General features: G+C 38.9%; 2 protein-coding genes across 11 annotated transcripts in view; one reads left to right on the forward strand and one right to left on the reverse strand.

The window, feature by feature from the left end:
• Positions 1-42: 42 nt before the first annotated feature.
• On the reverse strand, positions 43-3585 carry Fbxo48 (F-box protein 48). Of its 4 annotated transcripts, none has more exons than XM_010609698.3 (4): positions 3492-3584; positions 2433-2819; positions 1400-1741; positions 43-663 (listed from the first exon to the last, which is right to left on the reverse strand). In XM_010609698.3, the coding sequence occupies exons 3-4, from the start codon at positions 1703-1705 to the stop codon at positions 502-504; spliced, it is 468 nt and encodes a 155-aa protein (XP_010608000.1). In that variant the 5' UTR covers positions 1706-1741; positions 2433-2819; positions 3492-3584; the 3' UTR covers positions 43-501. The 4 variants fall into 4 exon arrangements, with proteins under 4 accessions (XP_010608000.1, XP_033620352.1, XP_010608004.1 ...); XM_033764461.1 differs by lacking the exon at positions 3492-3584 and adding an exon at positions 3389-3451; XM_010609702.3 differs by lacking the exon at positions 3492-3584 and adding an exon at positions 2956-3362.
• Positions 3586-3651: 66 nt separating this feature from the next.
• Aplf (aprataxin and PNKP like factor) overlaps positions 3652-12732 on the forward strand; it is a 104811-nt gene continuing 95730 nt past the window's right edge. For 5 of the 7 annotated variants that reach the window (XM_010609706.2, XM_010609704.2, XM_010609707.2 and 2 more), the window contains exon 1: positions 3750-4098. In XM_010609706.2, coding sequence (XP_010608008.1) covers positions 4003-4098 — 96 coding nt within the window. In that variant the 5' untranslated portion in view covers positions 3750-4002. The other 2 variants (XM_010609703.3, XM_033764442.1) reach the window with 2 other exon arrangements.

The raw sequence follows: 12732 nt of genomic DNA on the forward strand, positions 1-12732 counted from the left end.
ATTTTTTTTTTTTTTTTTTTTTTTTTTGTACCAGGGATCAAACTTGGGACCTTGTGCTTGTGAGGCAGGTGGCAGCACCACTGAGCTAACTCCCTGGCCCTGGTTACCATCTATTCTTGATAGACCTCAAAAGATAGCTGCTTCAAGTTGCTCGCTAAATTTTAAAAATTATCTTTAAACAGAAAACATTAAGCTCTATTGTTGAAATTACTGCACTATACTAACACAATACATGAAACAATATATTTTGAAATAATTCTATCAGTATATTATTTTTTATAAAAATAACATTCCATGATTTTTCACAAGACAGTAAAACCATAAAAATGTTTTTTACTAAAGTGCAAAATAAATATAAAGCTTTACTTTAACAATGTTTTCTACTATTTTCTTGTTAAATATTAAAAAGGTGGAGAAAATGTATAGATAAAATACATGTTTTGCACCCTGAATCATTTGTTTTAAACTCTCAGATTTACAAGATGTTTATGATTTTTTCACTTATCTTTCTAGTTCTGCTTGAAGAATTTCTCCCCATGTATCTGCATCCATTGGGCACATGATTTTTTCTGGTAGGCTAACGGGAGAACAGATGTTGCTGTATCTGCCACTTAACCATTCGTATTTCACTTTACTCTTCTGGTAATTCCTCACTAGTATTACCTGAAAGGAAAAAACCATCATCACTGAAAAGGAGTGTGGTAGGTTGTTCGTTAGTGAATCTGTTTAAAACTAGAGGGCTGGGGATTTAGCTCGGTGGTGCTGCTGCATGCCTTGCAAGTGCAAGGTCCCGAGTTCGATCCCCAGTACCAAAAACAAAACAAAAAACGCCCCCACAAAACAACAACAACACAACAAGACAAGCCAACTCACAGGGCTAAGAGGAAGATTATATACATATATCAAGGAATATATTAACACACATATGCATATATAATAAACTGACATGCATGTGTGTTTATGTATGTATGTATGTTCATGTATATATATATACAGAGATTAAGCCCCAGAATTTACTGAAGGTATTCAGTAAGTTGGAGTGACAAGAGATAGCTAGTTTCACTTAACAGAGCAACACTTCTTAATGTAGGATTTGAAAAATATAGGACTGATGTGAGATAGTGTGGATAAACATATAGAATGAAAAGACTAATCACACAACTTTTACTCCTTCCCATCAACATAGTTTTTCTGCATATGTAAACCTACCATCTCCAAAAGTAAACATGCTCTGTATGTTTGTCTGCCTATCTAATCTTCCCTCACCAGTCAACATACTCTGTGTGTTGTGTACTCTGCATATGTAATCTTACCTCCTCCAAGCAGAAGTTAAGAGGTGCCTCAAAACTGCTAACATGACATCATCAAAAACACTGTAAACTGTAAAGGTTGGACTTACCCTCCAGGAGTACCCATTCTCCAGGTCATTATCGATTTCTCTTCGGCACACAGCTCTGACAGTCAAGCAGTGAGGCTTCCATAAGGAGTCACTATTTCTTATTGTGTGATTCCAGCTCCTGCACGTCACTGAAGCTCTGCACAAACTCTGAATGTCTAGCTGACTGAAAATTTTAAAAGTGACTTCTAGAGGTAGCAGTTCAACAAAATTATTTTGACTCTCCTTGTTTTCCTTCTCAGCATCCACAGAGTTCAATACTATGTCACAAACTCTCAATTTATTGTTCCTTTTGGAATTTTTCTTCATAACGTGATGTTTTAGTAAATTATCCTCATCTGTAACCTAAAGGGAAAAATTGAAACATACTCAATTTCTTCAGATTGGACAGCAAATTTTACTCTTAATCAGATATTTTTTTGGCCATGATCTGAAGTTTCCCAATCTACAAAATTGGGCAAATGCTGCTTCTCTTTTGTGTGTTCCTGTAAGATTGATAGGGATAATTATCAAACATGTAGCCTGCCATCCGAATTGTACAGTGTTCTTTTTTAACATTTTAAGCAAATGGGCTTGTTCCTAAATTTTTTGTTTCTAAATAAAATTATCTAGAATAGGGAAATATTCTTCATGTTAGACCCACACTTATTGAATTTAGTGATGACTACTATGAAGACATAGTCAAAGTACTTAACGAAAACGTGCATGAGTCAATCACACTAATCTCCTTGCCATTAAATTCATCTGTAATTTGTGACTCAGTCATAAACCTGCTGGGCTTTTAGTAATAAGAATTGTGTAACTAATTATACTTTATGGGCAGGTACTCATATTCAACACGAATACTACCTAAAATGGACAAAAGGATGAGATCCCAGTCATGAAGGCACAGTTTCAAATATGCAATTCTAAGGTCAGTATTGTAGAAATGGTCCCTTGAACCATATTTATAGGTAATCATGAAGTAAAGATAAGTTACTGAAACTATTCCACAAGTAAAAAGTATAAACAAAAGTAAACAATGTAATTTAGTTACCTAGAACGTGTGACTAATGATTTCAAGTGCAGTTTCAGCTAATTATTCAAGGTAGGTTGGTGCAGGCTTCTGAATCATGGTAACCATAGCGGTGTACATCACCACTCTTGAACTACTTTTGTATATAAAGACAGCTTGTATTTATTTAAAATCAGTTTATAACATGTTTTTCTCCCTTTTAAAAATAAGGGTTTGGGGTGTAACAGAGGGACTTAAAATACAGCTATTTTTTTTAATCGTCTGATAATAGTTCCCTTTTCTACAAGTGTTACTCGATTATGTTGCCAAGACCAAAGTGGCTTGCATTCATTAACTTATGATCCAAATTAGTCGTGGTACTCAGTAAATTTAATGTCGGTGTTCAGCAGAGGATTTCCTCTTGGGCGTCTGGAGAAGAAAGCAAATTGGTAAACACAAGATCGTAAACGAAGAGCAAGTTTTTGCCACACCCCTTCCCCCTCCCAGCATCATTACAAACCAAAGCCAAACCCTCAAGCACTTGAATCTCATAATAGGATATTACTCGGCAGTTAAAGATTTGCTACTTCTCCCAGGATCTCACTGGAGAATAAAATGCTTCTTAGCGTCAAAAGAATTCCACGTCGCGTCAAAAGAGGTGGACGAAAGCTTTCGATTTGAAGTGGAGATGCGGTGGGCAGGGTTTTTTAAATCTCACTGGAAATTTTCCAGGTTCGGCTTCGACCAGATGTCTGGAATACTACTCAAAAACCGAGAGGCGCGCGTCCCTCCAATTAGGTGAGATTCCCTTTCAAGTGTCACTGGCGGGTCAGGTGCCCCTCGGCTCTCCCCGTCTGGACCACCCCTCCCCTAAGGTCGGGTAATGACCTCGCGTCTCACACAGACCACTTTTCTAGCGTGGTCTGTGTGGACTGCGGCTACCCAAGTCCCAAGAACTCGAGCAATGACAAGTGAACAAAAACAACTGCTGGTAGTACCCCCGTGGCTCCAGGCCGCTGAGGGACAGCTGCACTTGCGCCAGGGCCGCCCCATACCCTGGGCCTGGAGGCCAATGCAGTAAGGGAAGGAAGACCCACCTACCTGGGTCCGACCGACTTCTCCTCCCACGATTTAAATTCTCCGGGATTTGAGTCCTTCCCCATAGTCCTTCACGTCCCACCCACTTCGGCCCCGCCCTGGCCACTCGAATCGCACAGGCGCAGAGGGGCAGTGCGGTGCCTTCTAGGATTGTAGTTTTCTTAAGGCATCGTAGTTCGGCAAAAGAGGGGAAATGAAGGCATCAGGGACTACAAGATCCGGCGTCCTATGAAGCCGATGGGTGGTGAGGAGGTGGGAGGGGGAGCCGGAGTTTTCAAACAGAAATTTGGAGGCGGTCTGAGCTGGGGAATCCCCAAACGTGTCAGTGGCTCAGGTGGAGGACGGGATTTAGAAAGCGGGGCTGGGGTACTGTAGGACTACGCTTACCCTAGCTGAGTTTGGGTTCCCCTCCCCCTGTGTTTCTTCGAGGCTTGGGCATGCCCAGAGCATCTGTGGAAGGCGGAAACGACTGCCGGGGCTGTCTTCTCGAGAAGTAACGTAATCCTGGCCTGCCATGTCTGGGTGCTTCGAGCTGCAGCCGCAGGACGGTGGCCCCCGGGTGGCCTTGGCGCTTGGGGAGACGGTCATCGGCCGCGGGCCGTTGCTGGGAGTAAGTGTGGGAGAAGGCTTGGGCGGACCCCGCGAGTCTGCAAGGTCTTTGCTAGGTCCGAGGTCCTTCTTTCGAAACTGAACTTCCCACCAGTCAGCCCTGCCTGTCTGGATTTTAGAAATTTTGGGCAGCACATTTTGCAATCAACTTTAGTCAACTCACAAACATTTCTTTATGTTGCCTTTAAAAAGCACTGACTGTACAATCATCATTATCACATTTTCTAGGGGTTGGCAAACTATGTCACTGCAGCCAAATACAGCCCTTGTTTGTGTGGCTTATCACATAAATAGTTCTTCAGATTTAAAAGGTCTAATGTAAGCAAACAAAAACCTATTAGCTTTTCAGGGCACATAGTTACCCCAGGGGTTGAAAATATTGCTTCTAGGGCCATAAGCCTAAAATGTTTACAGTAGCTTCTGGCTTTGCAAAAGGTTGCTCTACCCATGATCTTATCTCCCCTAGACTAATTTATTTTTAAGCTTTGCTTTCTTTGAAGCACCAGGTAGGCCCTACTTTTATTATAATGCAATTTTTAGTAATGTCAGTAGCCAACTCCTAAGTAGAATGTGTACTGTTCCAGTCATTGGCCTAAGGATACTTCTTATATATCAACCAATATGCTTTTTTCAAAACCCTATGAACCAGGTGCTTTTATTATTGCCATTGTTCAGAGAAGAAAAACAAACCATAAATAAGTTATCTAAAGCTTTTGGATGCATATTGCCACAATGCCATATAATCTGTATCCTTTTGGGAGGATTATGAATTAGAAAATTGGCAAATTGCTTTTGGAATTCTATATATCTCTTAGTACATCTGTGTGAGTGCATGCACGTTTCCCCTAACATTCACTATTTCTCATATAATTCTCACTTTGTACTGAAACTTTTGCAGATCCTAGCACTGTGGAGTTTACAAAGATGAACTGGGTATGGGGTCCCTATCCTATAGGAGTTTTCTTTTGGATTGTTTATACAGACCTATGGCAGCTGATACCAGAGAGTAAAGAGCACTGATTAATTTTCTGATTAATTTCCAGTGTCTGAATGGAACCGTTGGTTTTAGCCTTGCACTCACTCTTCTGCGAACAGGCAAAGGAGTAGTGGTTTAAGGTTCTTATGGAAATTGGTCCTAAGGGTGTGTGTGTGTGTGTGTGTGTGTAGGTATATAGATATACATGTATATGTAGTAAGGTTATTGAGAAGGAAGTTCATGTTGCTGTTTTTTTTTTAATCTGGCCAAGTGATTATTTAAATGTTTGAATAAATCTTACTATTTTTCTCCAGTCTGCTAGCCTATGCAAACATTTGAAGAAACTCCTGGGAAGTGTTTTGTTTTGTTTTGATATGGAGATTAGAAACTCAGTGAAGTATCTGTTTCATCTAGTACTCATATGTCTGTTATTAAAAAGTTTTGTCTTGCTTAAGAAATTGTGTTATCCATACAGAATACTGAGAGTTTGATTAAAAGATAAATGGATTTTTGTTCTGTGTTTTGATGAACTTGGCAGGAGCTTGCAGACCTTTTCATTATTTGTAACTTACTTTCTGTGTTTTAGTCTTGCTCATATGTAGTATCTGTTTTTAAAAACGGTAAGTAGAATGTTGGTCAGTTATCTTGTCAGGATTTTGCTTTTCCTTTATTTTTGTGGTACTAAGGATTGAAACCCTACCTAGTCTTTTTATTATTATTATTATTGTTTTTTAAATTTTGAGTCCGATTCTGCCTAAGTCATGAAGTTGCCTCGGCTGAGTGTAAATTTTCCATCCTCCTCCTTCAGGCTTCCCGAGTGCTAGGATTACAGGTGTGCACCACTATACTCTGGCTTTGCTTTTTCCTTTTTACACAATCATTCAATAATCAGATTCTGTCATCAAATTTGGCAGATTTTAGAGGTATTCACGAATGACATCCTCAATGTGTTGAAAGAAAAATTTGAAAAACAGGCAGATCAGTTTGTGGCTTTTAGATTCTGGAGCTGACAAATGTAGCTGTTACTTCTCCGCAGTGTGTGCTAGTAGTGGTGGCATATATCCACAATCTCAGTTAATTGGAGGCAGAAGCAAGAAGATTCCAATTTGGAGGCTAGCCTGCATGACTTATAGGGACATTATCTTGAAAAATAAAAAGGGCTGGAGATATAGCTCAGTTTTAAAGTCTCTCAGGATTCGATGCCCAGTATTGAACAAACAAGAAAAAAAAAAAAAAAAAAAAAACACAAAACATTAAAAAAAAAAAAAAAAAAAAAAAAAAAAAAAAAAAGAAGCACAACATGAGGGCTGCTTTTTCAAACAACAGCAATTCCAGTGAGATTTTTCTGTAGTTGAGAGAGCAAAGACAGTTCTAAGTGGAAAACTCAGGAAGTTCATTGTAAATTCATGTCTATCTGAAATATTAATATCAATAAAGATGACTTTTGAACCCACTTAACTAGCTATATTTTTCTGATTCAAACTCCATAAATTTTGATTGCTGTACAGTTCAACATGTACAATGGTCTTGGTAGTAAAACATTTTAAAAAATTAATTGTGTTTGTACATTTAAGGTATACAGTATAATGACATTCATTTTTGGAAATTGCACCTTTACATAATCCATCTTAGTTTTTTTGGTACTGGAGATCAAACTGAGGACCTTGAGCTTGTGAGGCAGGCATCAGAACCACTGAGCTAAATCCCTGGCCCCATCTTCTTATTTTTTCCCATTCCCCTGTCCTCCCTTCAACCCCTCCACCCTTCCCTATGTAGACTGTTTCCATTTTTTCTTTTTCTCGTATTAATTCCATTCTCTTTCTTTTCCCCTACCCATCCCACTTCCCCTTCCCCTTTGCACCTTTTTTTTTTGGTAGTAAAACACTTTGACAGTGAGAACATCTTTATATCTTTACAGTGGCAGGAAAACACAGCTAAGAAACATCACACACAGAGAACAAAGCATAGTGAAATTCAATCTTTGTTACAAACATTCTTTTTAAAAACATATTCATTTTTGTAAGTAGACATCACTTTATAGGGCAGTTGTATGTTCAAAGCAAAACTGAATGAAAAGCCTCGAGGTCGCATGTGGCCCCTGGCCCCATACATGCACAGGCTCCTCTGCTATCATCTCACACCAGTGTGGTATATTTATTACAATTGGTGAATCTACATCAAAACACTATCTCCCAAAGTCTACAGTTTATACTAGAGTTCACCCCTGATATTGGACATTGTGTGCGCTCCAATGAATGTATGACCCACCATTGCAAGATCATACAGAATAGTTTTACTGCTCTAAAAATCCTGTGTTTCTGCCTATTTATCCCTTCTCTCCCGAGCTCCTGACATCTGCTGAACTTGCTACTGTTGCTGTAGTTGTACCTGACATCTGTTGAACTTTATACTGTTGCTATAGTTTTGCCTTTTCTACAGTGTCATATTGTTAGAATCAAATGGTATATAGCCTTTTCAGATTTCATTTAGCTACTGAAAGTCATTTTGTTTGCTTCTGAGTTTTTAACAGAGACAATGCTGCTATAAACATCCATGCACAGGTTTTTATGTGGATGTAAATTTTTTTTGTTTGAGACAGAGTCTCACTATGCAGTTCAGGTTGGCCTTGAACTCACAACAGTGTTCCTGCTTCAGCCTCTTGAGTGTTGAGATTACAGGTGTGCTCCACCATGCTCGGCTTGAATCAAAGTTAACTTGTTTGGGTAGAATTAGATACTAAGGAGGATAATTGCTGGATGTCATAAGAGTATGTTAAGTTTTATAAGAACTGCCAAACTGTCTTTCAAAATGGCTCTACTATTTGCATTTTCACCAACAATGAACCAGAGTTCCTTTTGCTTTGTATCCTTTCAGCATTTGTATTTGTCAGGGACTTGGATTTTGTCTGTTTCAATATATGTGTGATAAATTGCTTTCCATATAATCTCCAAGTGGTGATTGAAACCCAGTTTTATGATAAGATCTGCTTATGTTTTCACTTCCAATGTTGCCTTGTAACAATATGTTAATGAAGATGATGTTCTCATACTTTATAGAATTCACTGTATAAGTAGCATTACATGTCAAACAGGTTTTGCTGAGTAAAATTTTTAATAGCACCAAGCCTGCAGAGTCATATTGGCTAACGATTCAGCAGACTTGAAGTAGTAGCACAGAAATTTTACTTTTTAAAATTGAAATTGTCCACATTTCATCAGCATTATGTATTAAATGGGTATTTATGAGGTACCCTAATAACCTAACTACCATTTGTACCATTATTCTTATGGGAAAATATATTCATAAATTCCAAAGAACATTTCATATCCAGCAGATTAATAACCTTTCAAAGAGAGTCTGTTAGTAAGTTGGAGTCTACATGGAGAGCCTCTGGCCTCCAGTCTCTTTCTTCAAACTTGCCCTTTCTTAACATCAGAAATTGGATTTTGGTACATTCCAAATGCAGTAATATTAAACATCTCATATCAACTAACTTACCTGTAGAGGAATATGACCAACTTCTCATCAGATGTTATGGCAGCATGTTAGTGTTGAGAACTAAGCTCTGAGTAATTGCTAGACCTAATGCTGGGCAGTCCCACAGGTAGGAAGCTTTCACAGTTTCAGTCTGAATTCAATTTCAGTCTTAATTTTGGATTTTATTTACTTGTTACACGTACAACACACAAAATATAAGGAAAGAATCTCATGCAAATTATACCTAAAACAGAGCCCATGTTTCTCTGTTAGGTTTATGTATTTTCCATAATATATATAATGTAATATACATAGAGAAAAGACTTGTTTGTGCATTTTGATGGATGGGGAATTCAACTCAAAAGCAGAAAATCAAATGCAGGAGATCCATATGGTATCAGTAAAGAAGTGATATAAGAATAGAAAGCCCTTTTAAGAAGTGATATGAAGAATTCAAGTAAAAAGTGTTTTTCCCCCCTATAGTATCATTATCATTTTAGCTATTGCTACCAAAGGATAGCAGTGACTTAGGCATAACACTTCAGCCTGTATGTTCTTCAGGGATTCTTTTTAAAATTTGTACCACATTGTGTGCAATGCTTTTAACATTATAAAACTTTTTTTTTTTTTTTTTTTTTTTTTTTTTTTTTTTTTTTTTTTTTTTTTTTTTTTTTGGGTATAGGGGATCGAACTCTGGTCCTTGTGCTTGCAAGGCAGGCAGCAGAGCCACTGAGCTAAATCCCTGGCCCTATAAAACGTTTTTATACTTAAATGCTAAAATTAGTTAGCTTTTCTGCCCTGCCACCCCCATAGCCAGGATCAAACTGAGGACTTTGCACTTGCCAGGGAGGTGTAGCTGAGCTACATCATTGGCCCTAGCTTTTTCTGTTTTCTAGTATTTGTTTTATCACAGCTGAGGAAAGAAAAAGAAATGAAATTGGTATTAAATATCTACTTACCAATATAAAAATTGTCAGAGTAATGTGTTCTAGTCACAGTTACTTTTGGCTGCAAGTATCAAAAATATGATAAGCAGTAGTTTAATCAAAATGTTTTAATCAATTTTTTTGTTTGTTTGTTTTGAGACAGGGTCTCACTTTGTTGTGCATGCTAGCCTTGAGCTCACTATGTAGCCCAGGCTGGCCTTGAACTCATGGTGATCCTCCTGCTTCCACCTCCTGAGTGCTGGGGATTACCGTATGCAACATCATGCCTGGTCAATCAATGTTTACTCAATATATTTCTTCTGTGGTGTATTTGTGTACATGAGTATGTGTGTAGGAGTATATTTCTCATGAAATACTTTTGAAAGTACATTGCATACATAGTATACTTGTTATGGTTTGTGTCTAGGTTTCCCCCCAGAGCCTCATGCAGTCATAGGTGGGGCTTTTTCAGAGGTGGCTGGATCTAGAATGTGTGATGCTGGTTTAAAGATGTGTGATTACTAAATTAGTACACTGATGGGTTTGGCACCTGCCCTAAGCCAGGTAGCCTAAATAAAAAGGACAGAAAGAAGCTGCAATTGTTTCATGGCTTGCTTTTCCTGTCGTCTGCCTTCCATGAACTGTTTCTCCTCTGTGAGGCCCCTCTGCCAAAACACCCATCTTGGAGCCAGCCAACTATGGACTAAAACCTCTGTAAACTGTGAGCCAAATAAACTTTTCCACCTTTAACTTTGGATGTCGGGTAGTTTCTCTCAGCAATGAGAAAAGTAACTAAGACAGGATTTGGTACCGAAAGTGGGGTCATTGCTGGACTATAACTGACTGTGTGGTTTAAGAGCTTTTAAAACTGGCTGTTGGAAGAGTCTGGAAAGGTTTGGAGATGCTAGCTGAAGAAGCAGTCCTGGAATGCCTGAGACTGTACTTGATGAGAGAGTTTGGTCAAAGCTCAGAAGACCAGGATGGTGATAGAAATGCTGGGAATAAATACCAGGCTTGGGAGGTTTCTGTTGGGAAGAAGGACTGCATTGGCTTTTAGACTCCAGATGATGTGTGTTATGGCTTGGCAAAAGTCTGTCTGCATTTTTTTGGTGTCCAAAGACTTTGCTTGAGACTGAGACTAAGGGCGGTGGACTAACTAATCTTGCAAAAGAAATTTCAAGACAGTCTAATGTTGAGGCTGTAGCATGGCTGCTGTTGGGGACTTTTATCTATGTTGAGATCTATGTTGAGAATAAAGAGCAACAAGCCCAGCAGAATGATTTAAAATGTTTTGCGTTTGGCCAGAAAGGAAGATCCAGTAAAGTTGTGGCCTACAAAAATGAAACAAAAGAGAAAATAGGACTGCCAATAAGACTCGCAAGATAAAGCCAAGTGTTTTAGAAGACAACAAAAAAGGTGTCTTGAGAATATCACAAGAACCAGCAGAATTCCAGCCTTTGTAACCTCAGATTTGCAAAGGTGAAAGATTTTGCTTTGAGAAGAGAGCCCCATGTTCCACAATGGTGGCAGCATAGAGAATTTGTTTCTTGGGATTGAATTCAGAGTGCTCAGTGATCCAGGCACTCAACTACTACAGCCAAGAGAGAAGGAAGCCTGGCTGTTGTTTCAGCTGATGGCAGACTCTGATGTCACTGACTTGGTGCTGGTTTTAGGTGCATGCAGAATGCAAGAGTTGTGGGATCAGGAAGGCTTCCACCCAACTTTCAGAAGGCCTGGGAGGCCAGGCAGTGTACCCCTGAGAGGGCAGTGTGAAGCCAAAGGTACAGTGGAGACACCAGAAGTTTTGAGAAGCCAGGAATGTGAGTCATCTGAGGAAAACTGCAAGGAGGGAACAGAGGTGGCCTAAGAGAGAAGCCATGGGAGGTACAATGATCAGCAGTGCCTCAGGGATGGAGCTACTCAAGCTCTTTGGAATACACAGCTTGCCACAGATTGCCAGGGATGCTGGAAGTGGAACTGTGGGACTTAATGTTTGCCCTGCTGGATTTTGGACTTGTTTTGGTCCCATTCCTTTCTATCCTTCTATTAGAATGAAAATCTCTATCTTGTGCCATTGTATGTTGGAAGTGTTTAACTTTCTTTTCATATGTATCAGGGCTCACAGCTAAGAGTTTGACTTGAATCTCAGAGTAGACTTTGGACTTGGACTTTTTCGGCAATGTTGAAACTGATGGGGCTTAGGCAACTCTTAGAGATGGACTAAATGCCCTTTGTGTAAAGGGATGCATATGGGTCTTTGAGAGGCTTGGGGTGGAATGTTATTGTTTGTGTCTAGATGTCCACCCAAAGCTTCATGTGGTCGTGAGGTGTTTTCAGAGGTGGCTAGATCTAGAATGTGTGATGCTGGGATTAAGGGTGGTACTAAAGTAGTCCACTGATTGTTTTCATAATAGCTCTAAACCAAATAGTCTAGATAGAATATAAAAAGAAAGAAGCTGCTATTGTGGCTTGTGACTTGCTTTTGCTGTCTTCTGCCTGCCATGAACTGTTTCTCCTCTGTGGTGCTCCTCTGCCAAGCCACTTTGGCTTAGAGCCAGCCAACTATAGACTGAAACCTGTACAAACTGTGAGCCAAATAACCTTTCCTCCTTTAACTTTGGGTGTTGAACATTTTGTCTCAGCAATGAGAAAAAGTAAGACAATACTTTATCTCTTCATTTTTAACTTGTATTTCTTAAGGTATGCAAGAATGTAGCACTTAACAAACATTTCTACATAACCATATATTGTATTATACTTTAGAATAATTTTCATAACTGTGAAGTAAATTTTAATGTTCCTTGTTTAATTTTATGCTGCTTTTCTAAGAATATCCTTTTCAAAAAACATTTAAAAAACAGTTCAAGATCCATTAAATATTATCCCTTCATCTAGAATGCTTCTCTTGTCTTTCATCTCAATGTGAATGCTGTTGCAAGTCTAGACTATTTGCTTTTATAACTGCCCCTCAAAACTGTCTAGTTTTCTTCTATCTTAATTTTTTGCATATAATTTGATTCAAGGTAAATATTTTTGTTATATGAATGTTATATGAGTCTTGTAGACTCAGAGCACCACATCACATCAGGATCAGCTTTTCCTGCTATTTGTTGATGATAAGTCTGATCACTTGCTTAAAGTGGTGTCTCAGAGAAGAGTATGTAGTCTTTAGAATGACAGTGAGACTTCATCACTTGCTTAAAGTGGTGTCTCAGAGAAGAGTATGTAGTCTTTAGAATGACAGCCTGAGACTTCA

The sequence above is a fragment of the Fukomys damarensis genome, unplaced genomic scaffold (genome assembly GCF_012274545.1).
Source record: "Fukomys damarensis isolate Sample0158 unplaced genomic scaffold, DMR_v1.0_HiC HiC_scaffold_2, whole genome shotgun sequence".
NCBI lineage: Eukaryota > Metazoa > Chordata > Mammalia > Rodentia > Bathyergidae > Fukomys > Fukomys damarensis.

Excerpts from the sequence above, each read along its gene's own strand:
- Fbxo48 (XM_010609699.3), bottom strand. The coding sequence starts at position 1,705 with ATGAAGAAAAATTCCAAAAGGAACAATAAATTGAGAGTTTGTGACATA. Across the intron at positions 664-1,399 it reads AGAATGGGTACTCCTGGAGG|GTAATACTAGTGAGGAATTA; the intron begins GTAAGTCCAACC and ends TTTTCCTTTCAG.